General features: G+C 38.8%; 2 protein-coding genes across 2 annotated transcripts; both read left to right on the top strand.

Moving 5' to 3' along the window:
* Positions 1–777: 777 nt before the first annotated feature.
* LOC128060479 (hemoglobin fetal subunit beta) lies at positions 778–2,172 on the top strand. The gene is made up of 3 exons (XM_052652884.1): positions 778–863; positions 993–1,215; positions 2,044–2,172. The coding sequence occupies exons 1-3, from the start codon at positions 778–780 to the stop codon at positions 2,170–2,172; spliced, it is 438 nt and encodes a 145-aa protein (XP_052508844.1).
* An 8,191-nt stretch (positions 2,173–10,363) lies between these two features.
* On the top strand, positions 10,364–11,317 carry LOC128060879 (olfactory receptor 51V1). Its single transcript, XM_052653239.1, has one exon. The coding sequence runs from the start codon at positions 10,373–10,375 to the stop codon at positions 11,315–11,317; it is 945 nt and encodes a 314-aa protein (XP_052509199.1). The 5' UTR covers positions 10,364–10,372.
* Positions 11,318–16,153: the final 4,836 nt, after the last annotated feature.

Below are 16,153 nucleotides of genomic sequence, written 5' to 3' on the forward strand. Positions count from 1 at the left end.
TGAAACTTTGGGGGCTTGATTGATTTTTTATTTCTTTGTATTTCTTACTACATGGAGAGGTCTCTATGTTTTCATCTATGGATTAATGGAGTAGCCATTTCATAGGAGCTCTTGATCCATACTTATTCTATTTTTCTATCATTATTTATTTGGTCATAAATTAAATTAAGAAAAAATTGAATGAGTAGATAAGCAAATGAATATTTGTTTTCATACCAGAACGATTTAATCCCAAACAAGCAAACAAAAGAGATGCATATTTAAAACAGGGGCAGAGGGTTTATCTAGGCTGTCCATGTAATTTTTTTGCATATTCTGAAGTCCCAGGAGATGATCCATCCACATAGTCTTAAGTTGAATCATAGTGGACAAATTCTTTCCACTTTCTGGAGCCTGGATTCTTCATTTGCATAATAAGAAAATTGAGGAGGTGGGTTCCAAGAGGTTACCTCATTGTGACTCTAAAATCTCTACAAGCAAACTTGCTAAGGAAGATGATTTTAGTAGCAATGTGTATTGCTGGAATGACTGAGACCTAGAAATGCCCAGAAAGAGGGCTGAAGGTCTAAAGTCAGTGCCAGGAAGACCAAGGAGATGTATGACTGTCATCCTTCAAGCCTCACCCTGTGGAACCACACCTTGGCCTGAGCCAATCTGCTCACAGAAGCGGGGAGGGCAGGAGGCAGGGCTAAGCATAAAAGGAAGAGCTGGGCCAGCTGCTGCTTACACTTGCTTCTGACACAACCGTGTTCACTAGCAACTATACAAACAGACACCATGCTGAGTGCTGAGGAGAAGGCTTCTGTCATCTCCCTATTTGCCAAGGTGAACGTGGAAGAAGTTGGTGGTGAAGCCCTGGGCAGGTAGGTATCCTGCTTACAAGACAGGTTTAAGGAGAGTGAAATGCACCTGGGCATGTGAGGACTGAGCCGGTCCCTGAGATTCTGAAAGCTGCTGACTTCCTCTGACCTTGTGCTGTTTTCTCCCCTTAGGCTGCTGGTTGTCTACCCCTGGACTCAGAGGTTCTTTGAGCACTTTGGGGACTTGTCCTCTGCTGATGCCATTTTGGGCAACCCTAAGGTGAAGGCCCATGGCAAGAAGGTGCTAGACTCCTTTAGTGAGGGCCTGAAGCAACTTGATGACCTCAAGGGTGCCTTTGCCTCACTGAGTGAGCTGCACTGTGATAAGCTGCATGTGGATCCTGAGAACTTCAGGGTGAGTTTGTGGAGTCCTGAATATTCTCCTTCTTCTTTTTATGGTCAAGCTCATGTCATGGGGAGAGGGCTGAATGGCAGGACGTGGTTTAGAATGGAGAAGATGTATTCTGGTTAGAGTGCTAAGGACTTCTCTGAACCATTTAGATTCTTTTAACCTCTTTGCTCTTGCCTGGAAAATCCCATGGGTGGAGGAGCCTGGTAGGCTGCAGTCCATGGGGTCGCTAAGAGTCGGACACGACTGAGCAACGTCACTTTCACTTTTCACTTTCATGCATTGGAGAAGGAAATGGCAACCCACTTCAGTGTTCTTGCCTGCAGAATCCCAGGGATGGGGGAGCCTGGTGGGCTGCGTCTATGGGGTCGCACAGAGTCGGACATGACTGAAGCGACTTAGCAGCAACCTCTTTGCTCACAATAATCATTTCTTCAGATTCATTCTTGTTCTCTGTTGTCTGCAATGGCTTCTCTTTTTAATTATACTCTCTGAGTGTTCAGTTTCAAAAAAGACTTCATCTACTTTAAAAATGATATTTAATATTTTCCCCTTATCTGTTCCTTTCAAGGGATAAAATGTTGTATTGCTTTTTGAAATGATTCAAAATAATAAAAATGATAACAAGTTCTGGATTAAGATAGAAAGAGAGAAACATTTCTAAATATAAATTCAGCCTGATATGTGTAGCTTCACATCAGCAGTAGCATCTATACTTCAGTTATCTTTGTGCTAATATCCTAGGGGCACAGCTCGGGATGAATCTGAAATACTCTGAATCTAACCTGGGTACCTGCACTAACCCTGCCCTTGCTTAATGTCTTTTCCACACAGCTCCTGGGCAATGTGCTGGTGGTTGTGCTGGCTCGCCGCTTTGGAGGTGAATTCACCCCGGAGCTGCAGGCTAACTTTCAGAAGGTGGTGACTGGTGTTGCCAATGCCCTGGCCCACAGATATCACTAAGCTCCCCTTCCTGATTTCCAGGAAATGTTATTTCATCCTCAGAGCCCAAAAACTGAATATGGAAAAATTATGAAGCATTTTGAGCATCTGGCCTTTGCCTAATAAAGACACTTATTTTCATTGCACTGGTGTATTTAAATTATTTCACTGTCTCTTACTCAGATGGGCACATGGGATGGCAAAGCACTGAAGACATAAATGAAGGGCTAAGTTGAGACTTTGAGAAAATGTATCAGTATATTGGACCCCATGACAAGAGTGGTTGTAAACAGCTAATGTTATTAGAAAACAGGCTCTGCTCCCTTAGTCTTACTTTTCGTGCAATTCAAGTTGCAGCTTGATTTGGGAGTTAGATCATTGGTATGTTTTATTTAAATGAATTATGTTATTTATCTTTTCTTGTAAATGTCTTCTCTCTCTTTAATTGTCCAGAACCTCACTGAAATCCGTTAGGTTCTTCTGCCTAAAGACGCCACTGTTTAAAATTTTCTTTAGGCATTTTACTGTCCCCATTGCTCTTCCTCCCCTGACCTCTTTGTATCCTAGTTTTCTCTGTCATCTTCTAAAGATCTACCTGAAGGATACTTCTGTCCTGGATTCTGGAAATGACATATGAATATTGAGTAATCCTTGTTCCTTCTTGCATCCTAATTCTGAATCTCAGTTCAGTTCAGTTCAGTGGCTCAGTTGTGTATGATTCTTTGCAATCCCATGGACTGCAAGGGGAGGTAGTTTGCTCTCACTTTGCTTGTATTATAATGTGATAAATATTGGATTGATGAGAATGTAAAAAGGGACTTTTGTGACTTGATAGTCACTGCTGTCTTGCAATCCTTTCATGGGATTCCACTAAACAGAATTCCATTCTCCCCAGGATGCTTTAGCATCTATATCATGGAAGTGACTAGAGGTCTGCCCTCTTTACCCAGTCTCTGATGGTTTCTCCGCCTTTGTAGTCATTAACATAGGGTTACCAGAAGCAACATATGCTAGTTTAATCCTCTCCTTCAATAACCACTTATCCGGATACCTGATTCTGGACATGATGTATGAATTTTTTGTAATCTTTGTTTCCTCTGGCATTTTAATTCTGAATCTCTGTTCAGTTCAGTCCAGTGGCTCAGTTGTGTACGATTCTTTGTGACCCCATGGACTGCAGCATGCCAGGCTTCCCTGTCCATCACAAACTCCTGGAGCATGCTCAAATTCATGTCCATTGAGTTGGCGATGCCATTCAACCATCTCATCCTCTGTCATCCCCTTCTTTTGCCTTCAATGTTTCCCAGCATCAGGGTCTTTTCCAATAAGTCAATTCTTCACATTAGGTGGTCAAAGTATTGAAGCTTCAGCTTCAGCATCAGTCCTTCCAATGAATATTCAGGACTGATATCCTTCAGGTTTGACTGGTTTGATCTCCTTGCAGTCCAAGGGACTCTCAAGAGTCTTCTCCAACATCACAGTTCAAAAGCATCAATTCTTCAGCAGTCGCCTTTCTTCATTGTCCAACTCTCACATCCATACATGATTACTGGAAAAACCATAGCTTTGACTAGATGGACATTTGTTGGTAAAGTAATGTCTCTGCTTTTCAATATGCTGTCTAGATTTGTCATAGCTTTTCTTCCAAGGAGGAAGCATCTTTGAATTTCATAGCTACAGTCACCATCTTCAGTAACTTTGGAGCCCTGTTTCCATTGCTTCCCTGTATATTTGCCATCAAGTGATGGGACCAGATAAGACCAGATGGTCTTGATTATTTGAATGTTGATTTTTAAGCCAGCTCTTTCACTCTCCCCTTTCACTTTCATCAAGAGGCTCTTTAGCTCCTCTTATCTGAGTTTATTAATATTTCTCCCAGCAATCTTGATTCCAGCTTGTGCTTTATCCAGCCCAACATTTTGCATAATGTATTTGGCATAGAAGTTAAATAAGCAAGGTGACAATACACAGTCTTGATATACTCCTTTCCCTATTCTGAATCTAGCTGGGGAGGTTCTGAAAGTAATGCACCTAACAAGTGACTGTAAATGAGTATGCAAGTCTTTTATGAGATCTGAGGATGAAGCCCTTGCTATGAAAGGGGTGGTAAAGATAAGTAGTATAGACAATTGTCCAGAAGACAAGAAGACAAAAGTCAGAAAAGAAAAGGAAGATAGCATAGGCCAAATCACTGATGAATAATGTCTTTGTGTATTCTGAGAATTTCAGGTAAACAGGAAAGACAATTGAAGCAAAACTGCCTGGGATAGAATAGAATAGATTATAAATTTTGGTGAACACAGTGAAGCATATTCTTAAAGTTAAAAATTCACAGACAAGAGGATACAATTCAGCCATTACTCACAAGATGTTTGCACTGCCAATTGACAAGTAAAGCAAGATAGTTTAACAGTTTAGAACATCATTTTGAAATCATACAGCCAGGGTTGAAAAAAACATTACTACTTATTAGCTCTGACCTTGTGAAAAATCTACTAACTGTCAGTTTGGTACATAAACATGTCATTTTTAAGTTTTGCAGGAAAATGAAAAAAAAAAGTCTCAACACAATTCCATACTTTGACTTTTAACACAAGTTAATGTCAGGTGAGAATTTACAAAGAGTAAGTTGACTCATTTAACATCTCTTCCTAAATGCAAAACATCTCAGGCTGGGGTGGCAATATTGAAGAGTAGGGAATTTGGGGGCTTTTTTAAAATGGATATTAACAACAAGGCAACCATGCTAGCAGCATCTATGTCTAGAAGAAAGTTGAATTATTTTCAAATTTTAAAGTTGAAAGAAACAAGTTAAAGAAAAGTCTCTCATTTTTAAGTCAAAGATTTTAGGGGGTCAAATCAGAGATGAAAATGTAATGGTAGGAACCAGTCTGAGAACAGTCCAATTGAAATAACACAGGGCCCAAAAAAAGACAAAGATATCAAATAATATAAAAATGTCTATCAGTTGGCTGATGCATAGATCATCAAATGCCCTCTTATATTTTGCTGTTGCTGAGTATTTTCAAGGACAGCTAACAAGAGCATGGATGCTCATTTATGCTAAGTCTAATCAGATCATACAAATCCTGATGAGAACTTCTTAAACACCCAGATGACCACAGTTAGATGCACCCTGCAACATAATTTTTTATCATGCTTTCTAAGTAATGGATAGTCATTTTTCAATACTCATTCATTTTAAGAATATTATTTATAGATATCTTATACAATACGTAGTAAGTAAAATAATATGCTGTGCTGAGTCACTCAGTCATGTCCGACTCTTTGTCCCCGTGGACTGTGGCCCACCAGGCACCTCTGTCCATGGCAATTCTCCAGGCAAGAATACTGGAGTGGGTTGCCATGTCCTTCTTCAGGAGATCTTCCTGACCGAAGAATGGAACTGAGTCTCCTGAATTACAGGTGGATTCTTTACCAGTTGAGCTACCATAAATATGTGTAAATATACATATAGGTATGTAAACATACATAGGTACAGATATGTAAACATACATAAAGATAGTATATAATAAAGGAGAACATTCAAGAAATGAATAGTTATAGTCATTCACGTAAACTGCGATTTTAAGACTATTCTAGATTTGTGGCAAATAAGCTGTCTCTTATGCAAATATATTTATAACCCCTGAACATCTAGTTCTCTAGATTAAGCTTATAAAGGGTTTTTATCTTTTCAGTCATTCTAAAACTCTTAAATACTTGTTCTGACCTATATATTCTCAATTTGGAACAAATCTGCCTTATTCATTTTATTCATCTTTGGGGCTTCCCTGGTGGCTCAGATGGCAAAGAATCCACCTGCAAAGTGAGAGACCTGGATTTGATCCCTGGAAAAGAGGTGGGAAGATCCCCTGGAGTGGAGCATGGCCATTCAGTACAATATTCTTGCCTGGAGAATCCCCATGGACAGAGGACCCTGGCGGGCTACAGTCCACGGGGGTCACAAAGAGATTGACAGGACTGACCTACCAAGCAAATTATGCATCTTTGAAGAAAGGGAAACTTTCACAGCCTGCTTCTGCCCCCTGCTGGGATCATGAGAATCATCTATTTAAGAGTGACACTATCACGAATTTTTCGAGGCAGGTCCAGTGTGAGTGTCATTAAACAATTATGCTGAAGTACAAGCAAAAGTCTGGATTGTCCTGGAATACAGAGTTGTTCTTATTCAATGTAATTATAAAGATACTGACTTTTAGACTTAACGCTCTCCCTCTGTGCCTTTGGCTTTCCAGGTGGCGCAAGTGGTAAAGAATCCATCTGCCAATGCAGGAGGTGCAAGAGACCTAGGCTCCATCTCTGGGTTGGGAAGATCCCCTGGGGTGAGAAATGGCAATCCACTCAAATATTCTGCCCGGAAAAATCTAATCAACAGAGAAGCCTGGCAGGCTACAGTCCACAGGGGTGCAAAAAGTCAGATACAGCTGAGCGACTAACACTTCTTATGCCTTTAGGTTAAGCAAGGATTGTTGGTCATTACCTATTCCAAAAAAAGTCATGAAGTAATCACATAGGGAATTATTTCCAAAGGACAGAAAAAAAGTACCATAGGTGTCTGAACACATAAGTCTGTTTAAACTGTAGAATATAAGAAAAGACTGCCCTAAAAATAGTTTTCTGTTTAATCAGTCCCAGATATGCTTCCAAATCAGCATTCCAGACAAAGAGCACAGAGGAAGTCCATGATCCTATCGTTACATTGGATGGAAACTCACCTATGCTTGTCCTCTCCAGTGTATTTTATGTCAGACATTATTCTGGTTGCCCAAAATTCAGAAAGAAGTATTCTTCACCCTGACTTTGTGGTGGTCACATAACACAGCATGATGTTTGGGGAAATAATGGGTCTCTTTTATTCCTCTTGGTACAGATGAGGCATCTAACATCTCTGAATACTTTCCCCACGGAATCTTCATTTATCATTCTCATTAACACTGTACTTCCCTGGCTCCCATCCTGCATCTCAAACAGAATTTAAAAAAAATTTCCAACATTTATTACTCTTCTGTTGCTCTCATGTTGATATTCTCTTTGGCAGTACCATTAACATTCATGGCTTGTCTGAAGAAGCTTGACAGAGAGTATGTTCTTTCAGTGCAGGCCTACATTCACAGAATAGTTGCATCTTTTGGCATCATTCCTAGGGTAGACCCTATATGTTTGGATCACGCTGGGCATGATAGGAATCATACTCAAAATTTGTATTTTATGACCAAGATCAGCAAGAATTTCTAGGATGGCATCTGTTTTATATATCATATAAATCTTATATATGATGACCCAAGATTGAAAATGTGTGGCCAAACAGGGATCAGATATGAGTACCTTAAGATATGACTGCTTAGGTCTCATGGCAACTATTTACAAACTTGTCTTGTTTTTAATCCTTTTGTAAGGTGTGCAGCTCTTATTTCATAGATAAAATTCATTAATAAAATATTTCTTTGATAAATGCTCACTCTATTCTAAATCTCATTTTATATATCAGTGATCAGGAGAAAACAAACAAACAAACAAACAAACATAACTCCTGGTCTTCTAGAACTTCCAGTAGATCTAAGGGACAATCAGCATATAGCAAATAGTATAAATATCAAGCAGGATATTGCGATGAGAGTGACTTCTTTGAGAAAATGGAACCAATAATGGCAGGGTCATAAAAATCAGCCTAAAGAAGCAACATTGAACTGAAGCCTGAATGATTAAAGGAGATTTTGCACAAAAAACTTGAATCAAATAATTCTAAGCAGATAAAAGATCAAGGTCAAAGATACTGAGACAGGAATACTCTTAATTTGCTTTGAGGAAGAGAAAGATGCCTAGAGATTAGGGAGTGAAGCCAACAATGGTCCTTGATGTAGAAGTAGATCCATGATAAATAACTTGCATTTTATTTTAAGAACATAAGAATCCACCAGAATATTTTTTTAAACAAAGGCTATGCTATCTAGTAGAGTTTTGTAGAAAAGCAGTCTGGCTCCTCTGCTTTTTTAGAGACAAGAGCAAAAACAATTAAGCTGGCTAGCAAATTATTGCAATAACCACAGAAAAGATGTTATGAACCAAGATACTGGGAATATACAGGTCTACTGGTGAAAAGTGAGCAGGTTCAGGGTATGTTTTAGGGTAGAAATGATAGAAACTGATAAAGGATTTGATGGAGAGGGGAGGAATAGCAAGAATGGTTTTAGAATTTTTGTAAGCAATTGTGTGGTTGGTGGAGTCATTTTGTGATATTTGGAGGAAATAGGGAGATAATTTTTTAGGGGGAGGATGAAGTACTTAATTGCCATAATTATAATTTTTAGATTAAATACCGAAGTGGAGATATCCTGGAGACAATTATATCGATGAGTCTAACATCACAGAAGGAGTAAAAACTTAGCCTTGTAAATTTCAGGCTACTATAGTGAGTAAAAACTGACACTCTCTTCACTTTCAGGAAACTTACAGTTTGCTGTGTAACGGAAACCTTAGTGAAATAAGTCATCTAATGAATATCAAATTATAAACTGAATGAGTTATACAAAGATGAATGTATGTTACCAAAATAATAAGTACTTGGAGAATATCTGTCCAAGTTAAGGGGCTTCCTGAAAAGTGATGTTTCAGATGAAAAAATGGAAGATTGTTTGAAAAAGAGAATAAAGAGGTTGGGGAGAAGATGGAGAAACACATATTGGCAGAGAGAACATCAAGAGAAACATCTTGTGAAAAAAAAAAAGCAGTGGTGGTTTTGAAAAATAAACGTGTTCAAAGAAAGTCCAGGCACTCAATGAAAAACATATACTAAAAATAGTGAACTAAGTTATCTAATGTTGAGAGGGGCTTGCTTGTGCTTATGCCTAGTTGCTCAGTCTTACACAACTCTTTACAACCTTTTGGACTGTAGCCCACCAGGCTCCCATGTCTATGGGATTTTTCGGGCAAGAATACTGGAGTGGGTTGCCATATCCTTCTCCAGTGGATCTTCCAAATCCAGGGACTGAACCCACATCACCTGTGTTTCCTGAACTGCAGGTGGATTCTTTACCCATTGAGCTGTGGGGGAAGATCAGAGCAAGAAATAAAAATGGATAGGCTCCTAAAAGAAGCTGCCTGATGAGACTGGTATGATAAAGATGAAGGATAGGCTATAAATGGAAGCCAGAATCTGAAGCTACTTTAACATGTTGGAATAATGAACGTGTTTCCTAATCAAATATGAAAGTCAATATAAAGTTTTAAGCACCTGCCTACATGATATGAGCCATTAAATCTTTGCAATGACTTCCAGGGCCAGAATTCAAATCAGGATAATAATGTGAAAAAAGAGCCAATCAATTCTGCTGCAAAGAGGCCTTTAGATTTAGTTATTCGACATTGGCCTTCTGATCTTTAGAATGGCAGTTTCTAAGGAAGAGAAAATAATTGCTCATCCTTTCAATAAGGGCCTATTAAATGAATACTTAGCCAACTGATGACATGAATGAATAGTGGGTGGAGAACTCTGGGTTGATGTCAGAGGCAAAGTGTCTTCAACCCGAGTCTCCAAGTCACAGGAGCACACATGGGCTGAACACCCCAGAGGGAAAAATCTCCCATGGGAAATCACTTGCCACAGGTTTCACGCATAAATATTCCTCTTGGCTTATCACTAAGGTTGAAAAACTAATTTCTGGCTATGTCATTTAGAGTGGGAGAAAACAGAAACATTTCCACTCTACTATTTGGAGGAAAATATGCTTGGAAACAATACAAATGGAGAAATATGGGTGCAGAGTGACGACTTTATAGTACTCTTCATTCTAAATGCTTTATGAGTTGGAAGGAGAAAACTAAGAATTCTTTCGAGAATCTTCTCTCTCAATTTTATAGGGATACCATCTCACCAGCACCCCTGGGAAAATGTCCCAGAAAACATATCCTTTCCAAAAATTAGTTTCCTGCTCCAGTCTGTTCATCATTACAGGTGTCTTCTAAGGTATCTCTGCCAGGGGATGAATAATGACACTTAAATGACATCAGGAGAACACTCTTCTCTTCCAGCCAACAGATAATATGCCTCTAAAGGACAGAGTTGCTTGACTACATCATGTAAAGTTAGTTAACTTTTAGCATAATTTTGTTTACTTAGAAATTCTACCTCATCTGAAATCAGAGCATTCTCTTTGAAAAGTACTTTCTTGCTGCCTCGAAAAATTATCTCAGATCCAGAATGATAGCTTTAGTAAGCCCCAACACTAATTCCTCCTCCTTCCTTCTCACAGGATTTTCTGGTCTGGAGCAGCAATATCCCTGGATCTCTGTTCCCTTCTCCACCATTTACGCTGTTGTTCTTTTGGGTAACTGCCTGGTGCTGTATGTAATCTGGACTGAACCTAGCCTGCATCAACCCATGTTCTACTTCCTGGCCATGCTGGCTATCACTGATTTGTGCATGGGACTGTCCACAGTGAACACAGTGCTAGGGATCCTGTTGGGGCTGATTCGAGAGATCAGCCTGGATTCCTGCATTACCCAGGCCTATTTCATCCATGGTCTGTCCTTCATGGAATCCTCTGTTCTCCTAACTATGGCCTTTGACCGGTACATTGCAATTTGCAATCCACTGCATTATTCCTCCATCCTGACTAATTCCAGAATTATCAAAATCGGACTCACCATCTTAGGTAGGAGTTTCTTCTTTATTACGCCCCCTATCATTTGTTTGAAATACTTCCACTACTGCAATCCCCACATCCTCTCTCACTCATTCTGCCTGCACCAAGACCTTCTCCGCCTAGCCTGCTCAGACATTCGATTCAATAGCTACTATGCCCTGATGCTGGTTATTTGCACACTATTGTTGGATGCTGTACTTATCCTCTTCTCCTATGTCCTGATTCTTAAGTCAGTTCTGGCAATTGCCTCTCGGGAGGAACGGCATAAGTCATTTCAGACGTGCATCTCCCACATTTGCGCTGTCCTTGTGTTCTACATTCCTATCATTAGCCTTACAATGGTGCACCGATTTGGCAAGCATCTCTCCCCAATGGTCCATGTCTTTATGGGCAACATCTACATCCTTTTTCCACCTTTGATGAACCCTATCATCTACAGTGTCAAGATCCAACAGATTCGTAGCAGAATGCTCAGACTCTTTTCTCTAAAAATATGTTGAGATATTACAGTGTTCAAAAAACAAAATAACACCAGTAAAAATACACAAGCAAATATCAATACAAAAATACACTTTGTTTTAATTAAGACTTTAGCCCTGAACCCATGATCCTTGATTTTAAAACACACTTTAAATGTAGAGAATCACCTCAAACAAGTTCCATCCTAGCCTATGTCTTGGAAGTCAGCTGTTTTTAGGGATGGAGGTGGGAGATTCTATCTGATGCATTCCATGGATTCCTTCTAAATTTGTGTAAACAAGACAGACATAGGTAATGCCATAATTGTAACCATATTCAAAAATGTATAAACCTATTTAACATACCCAGAATGGCTTTTTGAGCACTTTTTTGCATGGAAACAAAGTAAGATTCAAATACTTGGTCTTTTAGTTTCAAAAGTGGGTAACTTGAAGCATTTTTGATTATCTGAGATTCAGTTACTTAATCTTTAAAATAGGGAAAATACCCAACTGACAGAAATTTTGTGATGATTGTCTGGGCCAGAATTGTCCACTAGCATTTTTCATAGTGAATAGAGGGGGAGGAGATGGAAGTAGTGACAGATTTTCTCTTCTTGGGCCCTGAAATTACTGCAGATGGTGATGGCAACCATGAAACTAGAAGACAGTTGCTTCTTGGTAGGAAAGCTATAAGAAAATGTAGACAGTGCGTTAAAAAGCAAGGACATCACTTTGCCAACAAAGGTTTGCATAGTCAAGGCTATGGTCTTTCTGGTAGCCATGCATGGATGTGAGAGCTGGACCATAAAGAAGGCAGAGTACCAAAGAATTGATGCTTCCAAACTGGTGCTGGATAAGACTCTTGAGAGACTCTTGGAATGCAAGGATATGAAACCAGTCAATCTAAAAGGAAATCAACTCTGAATACTCTTTGGAAGGACTGATGCTGAAGCTGAAGTTCCAATAATTTGACCACCTGCTTCGAACTGTTGACTCATTGGAAAAGACCCTGATGCTGGGAAAGATTGAAGGCAGGAGAAGAGGGCAACAGAGGATGAAATGGTTGGATAACATCACTGACGCAATGGGAATGAACTTGGGCCAACTCTGGGAGATGGTGAAGGACAGGGAAGTCTGGCGTGCTACAGTTTATGGGGCAGTGAAGAGTCAGACATGACTTAGTGACTGAACGGCAACAATAATTTTTCTAAAATGATAAAGATGTTCTCTAAAATAGAGTAATAAATACAAACACAGACTACTAGCTGCATATGGCTACTGAACACTTGAAATGTAAGTAGTACAACTGGGCAACTACATATTCAACTCTGTTTTATTGTGGTTAATGTGCTTAATCACTTAGTTGTGTCTGATTGTTCAGCCCTTAGGACTGTAGCCCACCAGGCTCCTCAGTCCATGGAATTCTCCAGGCAAGAATACTGGAATGGGTTGCTAGTCCCTTCTCCAGGAGATCTTCTTGACCCAGGGCTTGAACTCATGTTTCTTGTGTCTCCTGGACTGCAAGTGGTTCTTTACCTGCTGAGCCATTGGGGAAGCCCCATTTGATTGTGTTTCATCTATATTTAAATGTTAAAAGGCCATTACATTGGACAATGCAGTGGCTACTGCATTAAACAGTGTAGATCTAGAATGTAAAGAGGACATATAACAAAATACGACTTTGGATTTTACTTGTACCATATCTAATTTAAATTGCTATATTTTATATAACAATTGTTATTTTTATACAGACTTACTTGTCACATTTTATATGCAGACTTCACTGCCATTGCCATTGGGCTAGAAGCCGATTTTGTTTTGAATCTTTAAAGATCTAAAGAGGTAAATGTGAAACTGTTTACCACTGATTCTGAGTTCAAATGTAAATTAACACAGGTTCCCTTCTAAATAATTTAGTTATGTTTTCAAAAGAAGGAACACAAGAGTCACTTAGATATCTGTGCAGGGACAAAGAGGACAATTAGTTCAGTAATTCTATAATCTCATAGGAGGGATCAGAGCTATTATTCCTTGAAACCTAGCTTTCAAGGGCTAAAAAACCTTTTATCTATGAATTCAGCAGTCCGTCCCTGGGGCTGCTGTCAGTCTGGTAGCCTGAAGAGCCAATGAGAAACAATGACCTTTTAGGAGTTGACATGACTTTATTATAAAGCCTAAAAGATATAATCCAGCTTGGGTAAGAAATACTTCCAAAATGGTGAGTTTAAAAAAAATAGGTTCTCTTCTTTTTTCCTTTTGTTATAGGTAGACTGCCATGTCATTGCACTGCTCCCTAAAATGAAATCATAACAAATCATGAGAAAGCTAAAAGAGCTGGGGTGTGGAGACAGAAGTAGGGGGCAGGAAATTAGAAAGTCTCGGCTGAGCAGGTATCCATTTAGCTCTCATATCAAAAAGTTAAGGTCCAGAATGGGAGAGATTAGTGACCCTTACAAATGACAGAACATGGCCATGGATTCGAAATGTGATTTTAGTAAAAAGTAATGTGCTATAATAAATTCATAATCAGATACTCACTGTACACTATACCTCCTAATTTTTCTAAAGTGATCTTATTGTTAAATACACAAAGGATTTTCTACAGGAGGCTATGTTTCTGTTCCCTGGGATCTTTGTGACCATTACTTGAAAAAGGAAAAATCTGATAGAGTGATAGAGACTTCCAGAGGAGGAAAATTAAAATGCATCATTTTCTAGAATGTTTCTGATTAAAACTTTAAAAATAATATCAACTCAGCCAAGAGCTCTTTTGCGTGGGAATTTATATCTTAAAACTTTTCTACCAAAAGTGTGGTTTCTAATCCTGTAGCCTCAGCACCATCTGGGAGCTCATAAGAAATGTGGAATCTTGGGCTCTAGTCTTCCTACCAAATCAGAATCTGTATGAGTGCTTGCTTTTGCCTATTAAAATATGGCTTTATTTGATGAGTTTGGATATATATCAGACACCAATGATACTATCACCACAGTCAAGGTAATAGACATGTCTGTCACCTCCAAAAGTTTCTTTGTATCTTTTGTGTGTTTATTTGTTCGTTTTGTTATAAGAACACAATATGAGACTTACCTTCTTAGGCATGAAACACCATGTAGTAAAACTTCAAACATTAAATATGTGCAGTTTTTGTATAGCAATTATACCTCAATAAAACTGTGAAAAAATGGATTTATTTAAATTTTAGCTATGGCTCAACTTTGCCCAGAATCCTATAATGACTTTATTAATTTCTTTGGGAAATGTCCTTTGGTTCTTCTGGTATGCTGTCTTCCTCTTTGCAGTAGGTCAATAAACCTCATTATGTCAGATTAGTTTGTTTCTGGTGTTTTTTACATCTTCATATGTCATATCAAGTCATGTTTTGTTCAGTCTTTAAGTTTTATGTATTTATTTCTACCAAATAGCATACCAGTTATTCCCCATGCTATATGAACACACTACTATAACTTTGAAAAACTATTAATCAAATATGTTTTATATGTGCATTACTTAATAAATGCATTTTTCTTTAGCTGTGATCTTCATTCTCCATCTATTACCATGTCAGTCTATCTTATTTTGTTACTGAAAAACAGCCACCAGTGTATTTCATTGCATCTTTCTCCCCTGATAACTTTCCCTCATTCAGATCTGAGTACTCAAGGAAAGACAAGTGAAGTGAAACTCACTCAGTCGTGTCTGACTCCTTGTGACCCCAAGGAGTATGTAGTCCATGGAAGTCTCCAGGCTAGAATACTGGAGTGGGTAGCTATTCCCTTTCCAGGGGATATTCCCAGCCCAGGGGTCAAACCCAGTTCTGCATTGCAGGCAGATTCTTTACCAGCTGAGCCACCAGGGAAGCCCTCATTTTGCCTATAAGTGAGCAGTTATGGAGGATCAAAGGCTCAGACTCTCCTCTAACAGCTTCCTTTGCTTAAGCAAAAGGGAAAAAAGGGAAAGGAAAACTCTCATACAAAGGTGGATATCGCCAGAGTGAACCTCACCATTCTGGATGTGAGGCCACTTGGAAATGCAAGCCCGAGTGTCTCAGAGCCCTGTGTTGCTTGGGACAGGGCACAGTTAGTTAACATCTAGGAGCAGTGTCAGGAAAACTAGCTTTCAAGGAAAGATAAATAGTGAATAATTTATGTTTGACAATAAATTATCCATACATCCATCTGCTTATTATTATGTAGCTGTTACAAACAAGGATATAGATCAATATTCTTGATTTACAGATTCTTAAATCCCTAAATGATTTCTTAATTGAAACCTATGATTTTTTCTGTGAAAAAATAAGATGCTAAATAAGACATGTAGTATCTCCCAACTGGGATAACATGCTCAGATAAAGTTTTCATGTCACTAAGCACAGACAAAGGGGTAAAATGTCTCCATCCTGATCATATTGGATAGCATCAGAAGGAGGAAAAAAAGATGACTAACATTTGCTTTTTGATTTGTTATAATGAGCATGCATCACTCTTTTAATTAAACAAATCTAATAAAACATATTAAATTTAAAAAAGACAAAATAAAGGGTTGAAATTTGTTCTTTTCAATATAAGCAGTTGCACTGGCCCTATGCTCGTTTGTCTATGTCAAGCCTAAATTTTACAATATATTCGAAAAAGCACAAACCTCCTTAAGCCTTACAGATAGTCCTTGTATATTTTTCCTCAGAACAAGTTACCTAATAACCTTAAGTTCCTTATAGTAGCAAATCTAAGAGATACTACATTAGTGATTCTTCCCAGATAAAGATCCTCAGGAAAGTGATTTACAAAGAACAAGTGGACAGAATAGTTGCTGTCACTAAACGTATTCTTCACTGTGTCAGAACAAATCACTTCGAGAAAAATTCAAGACTTCTGAAT

The sequence above is a fragment of the Budorcas taxicolor genome, chromosome 15, assembly GCF_023091745.1.
Source record: "Budorcas taxicolor isolate Tak-1 chromosome 15, Takin1.1, whole genome shotgun sequence".
Classification (NCBI taxonomy): Eukaryota; Metazoa; Chordata; class Mammalia; order Artiodactyla; family Bovidae; genus Budorcas; species Budorcas taxicolor.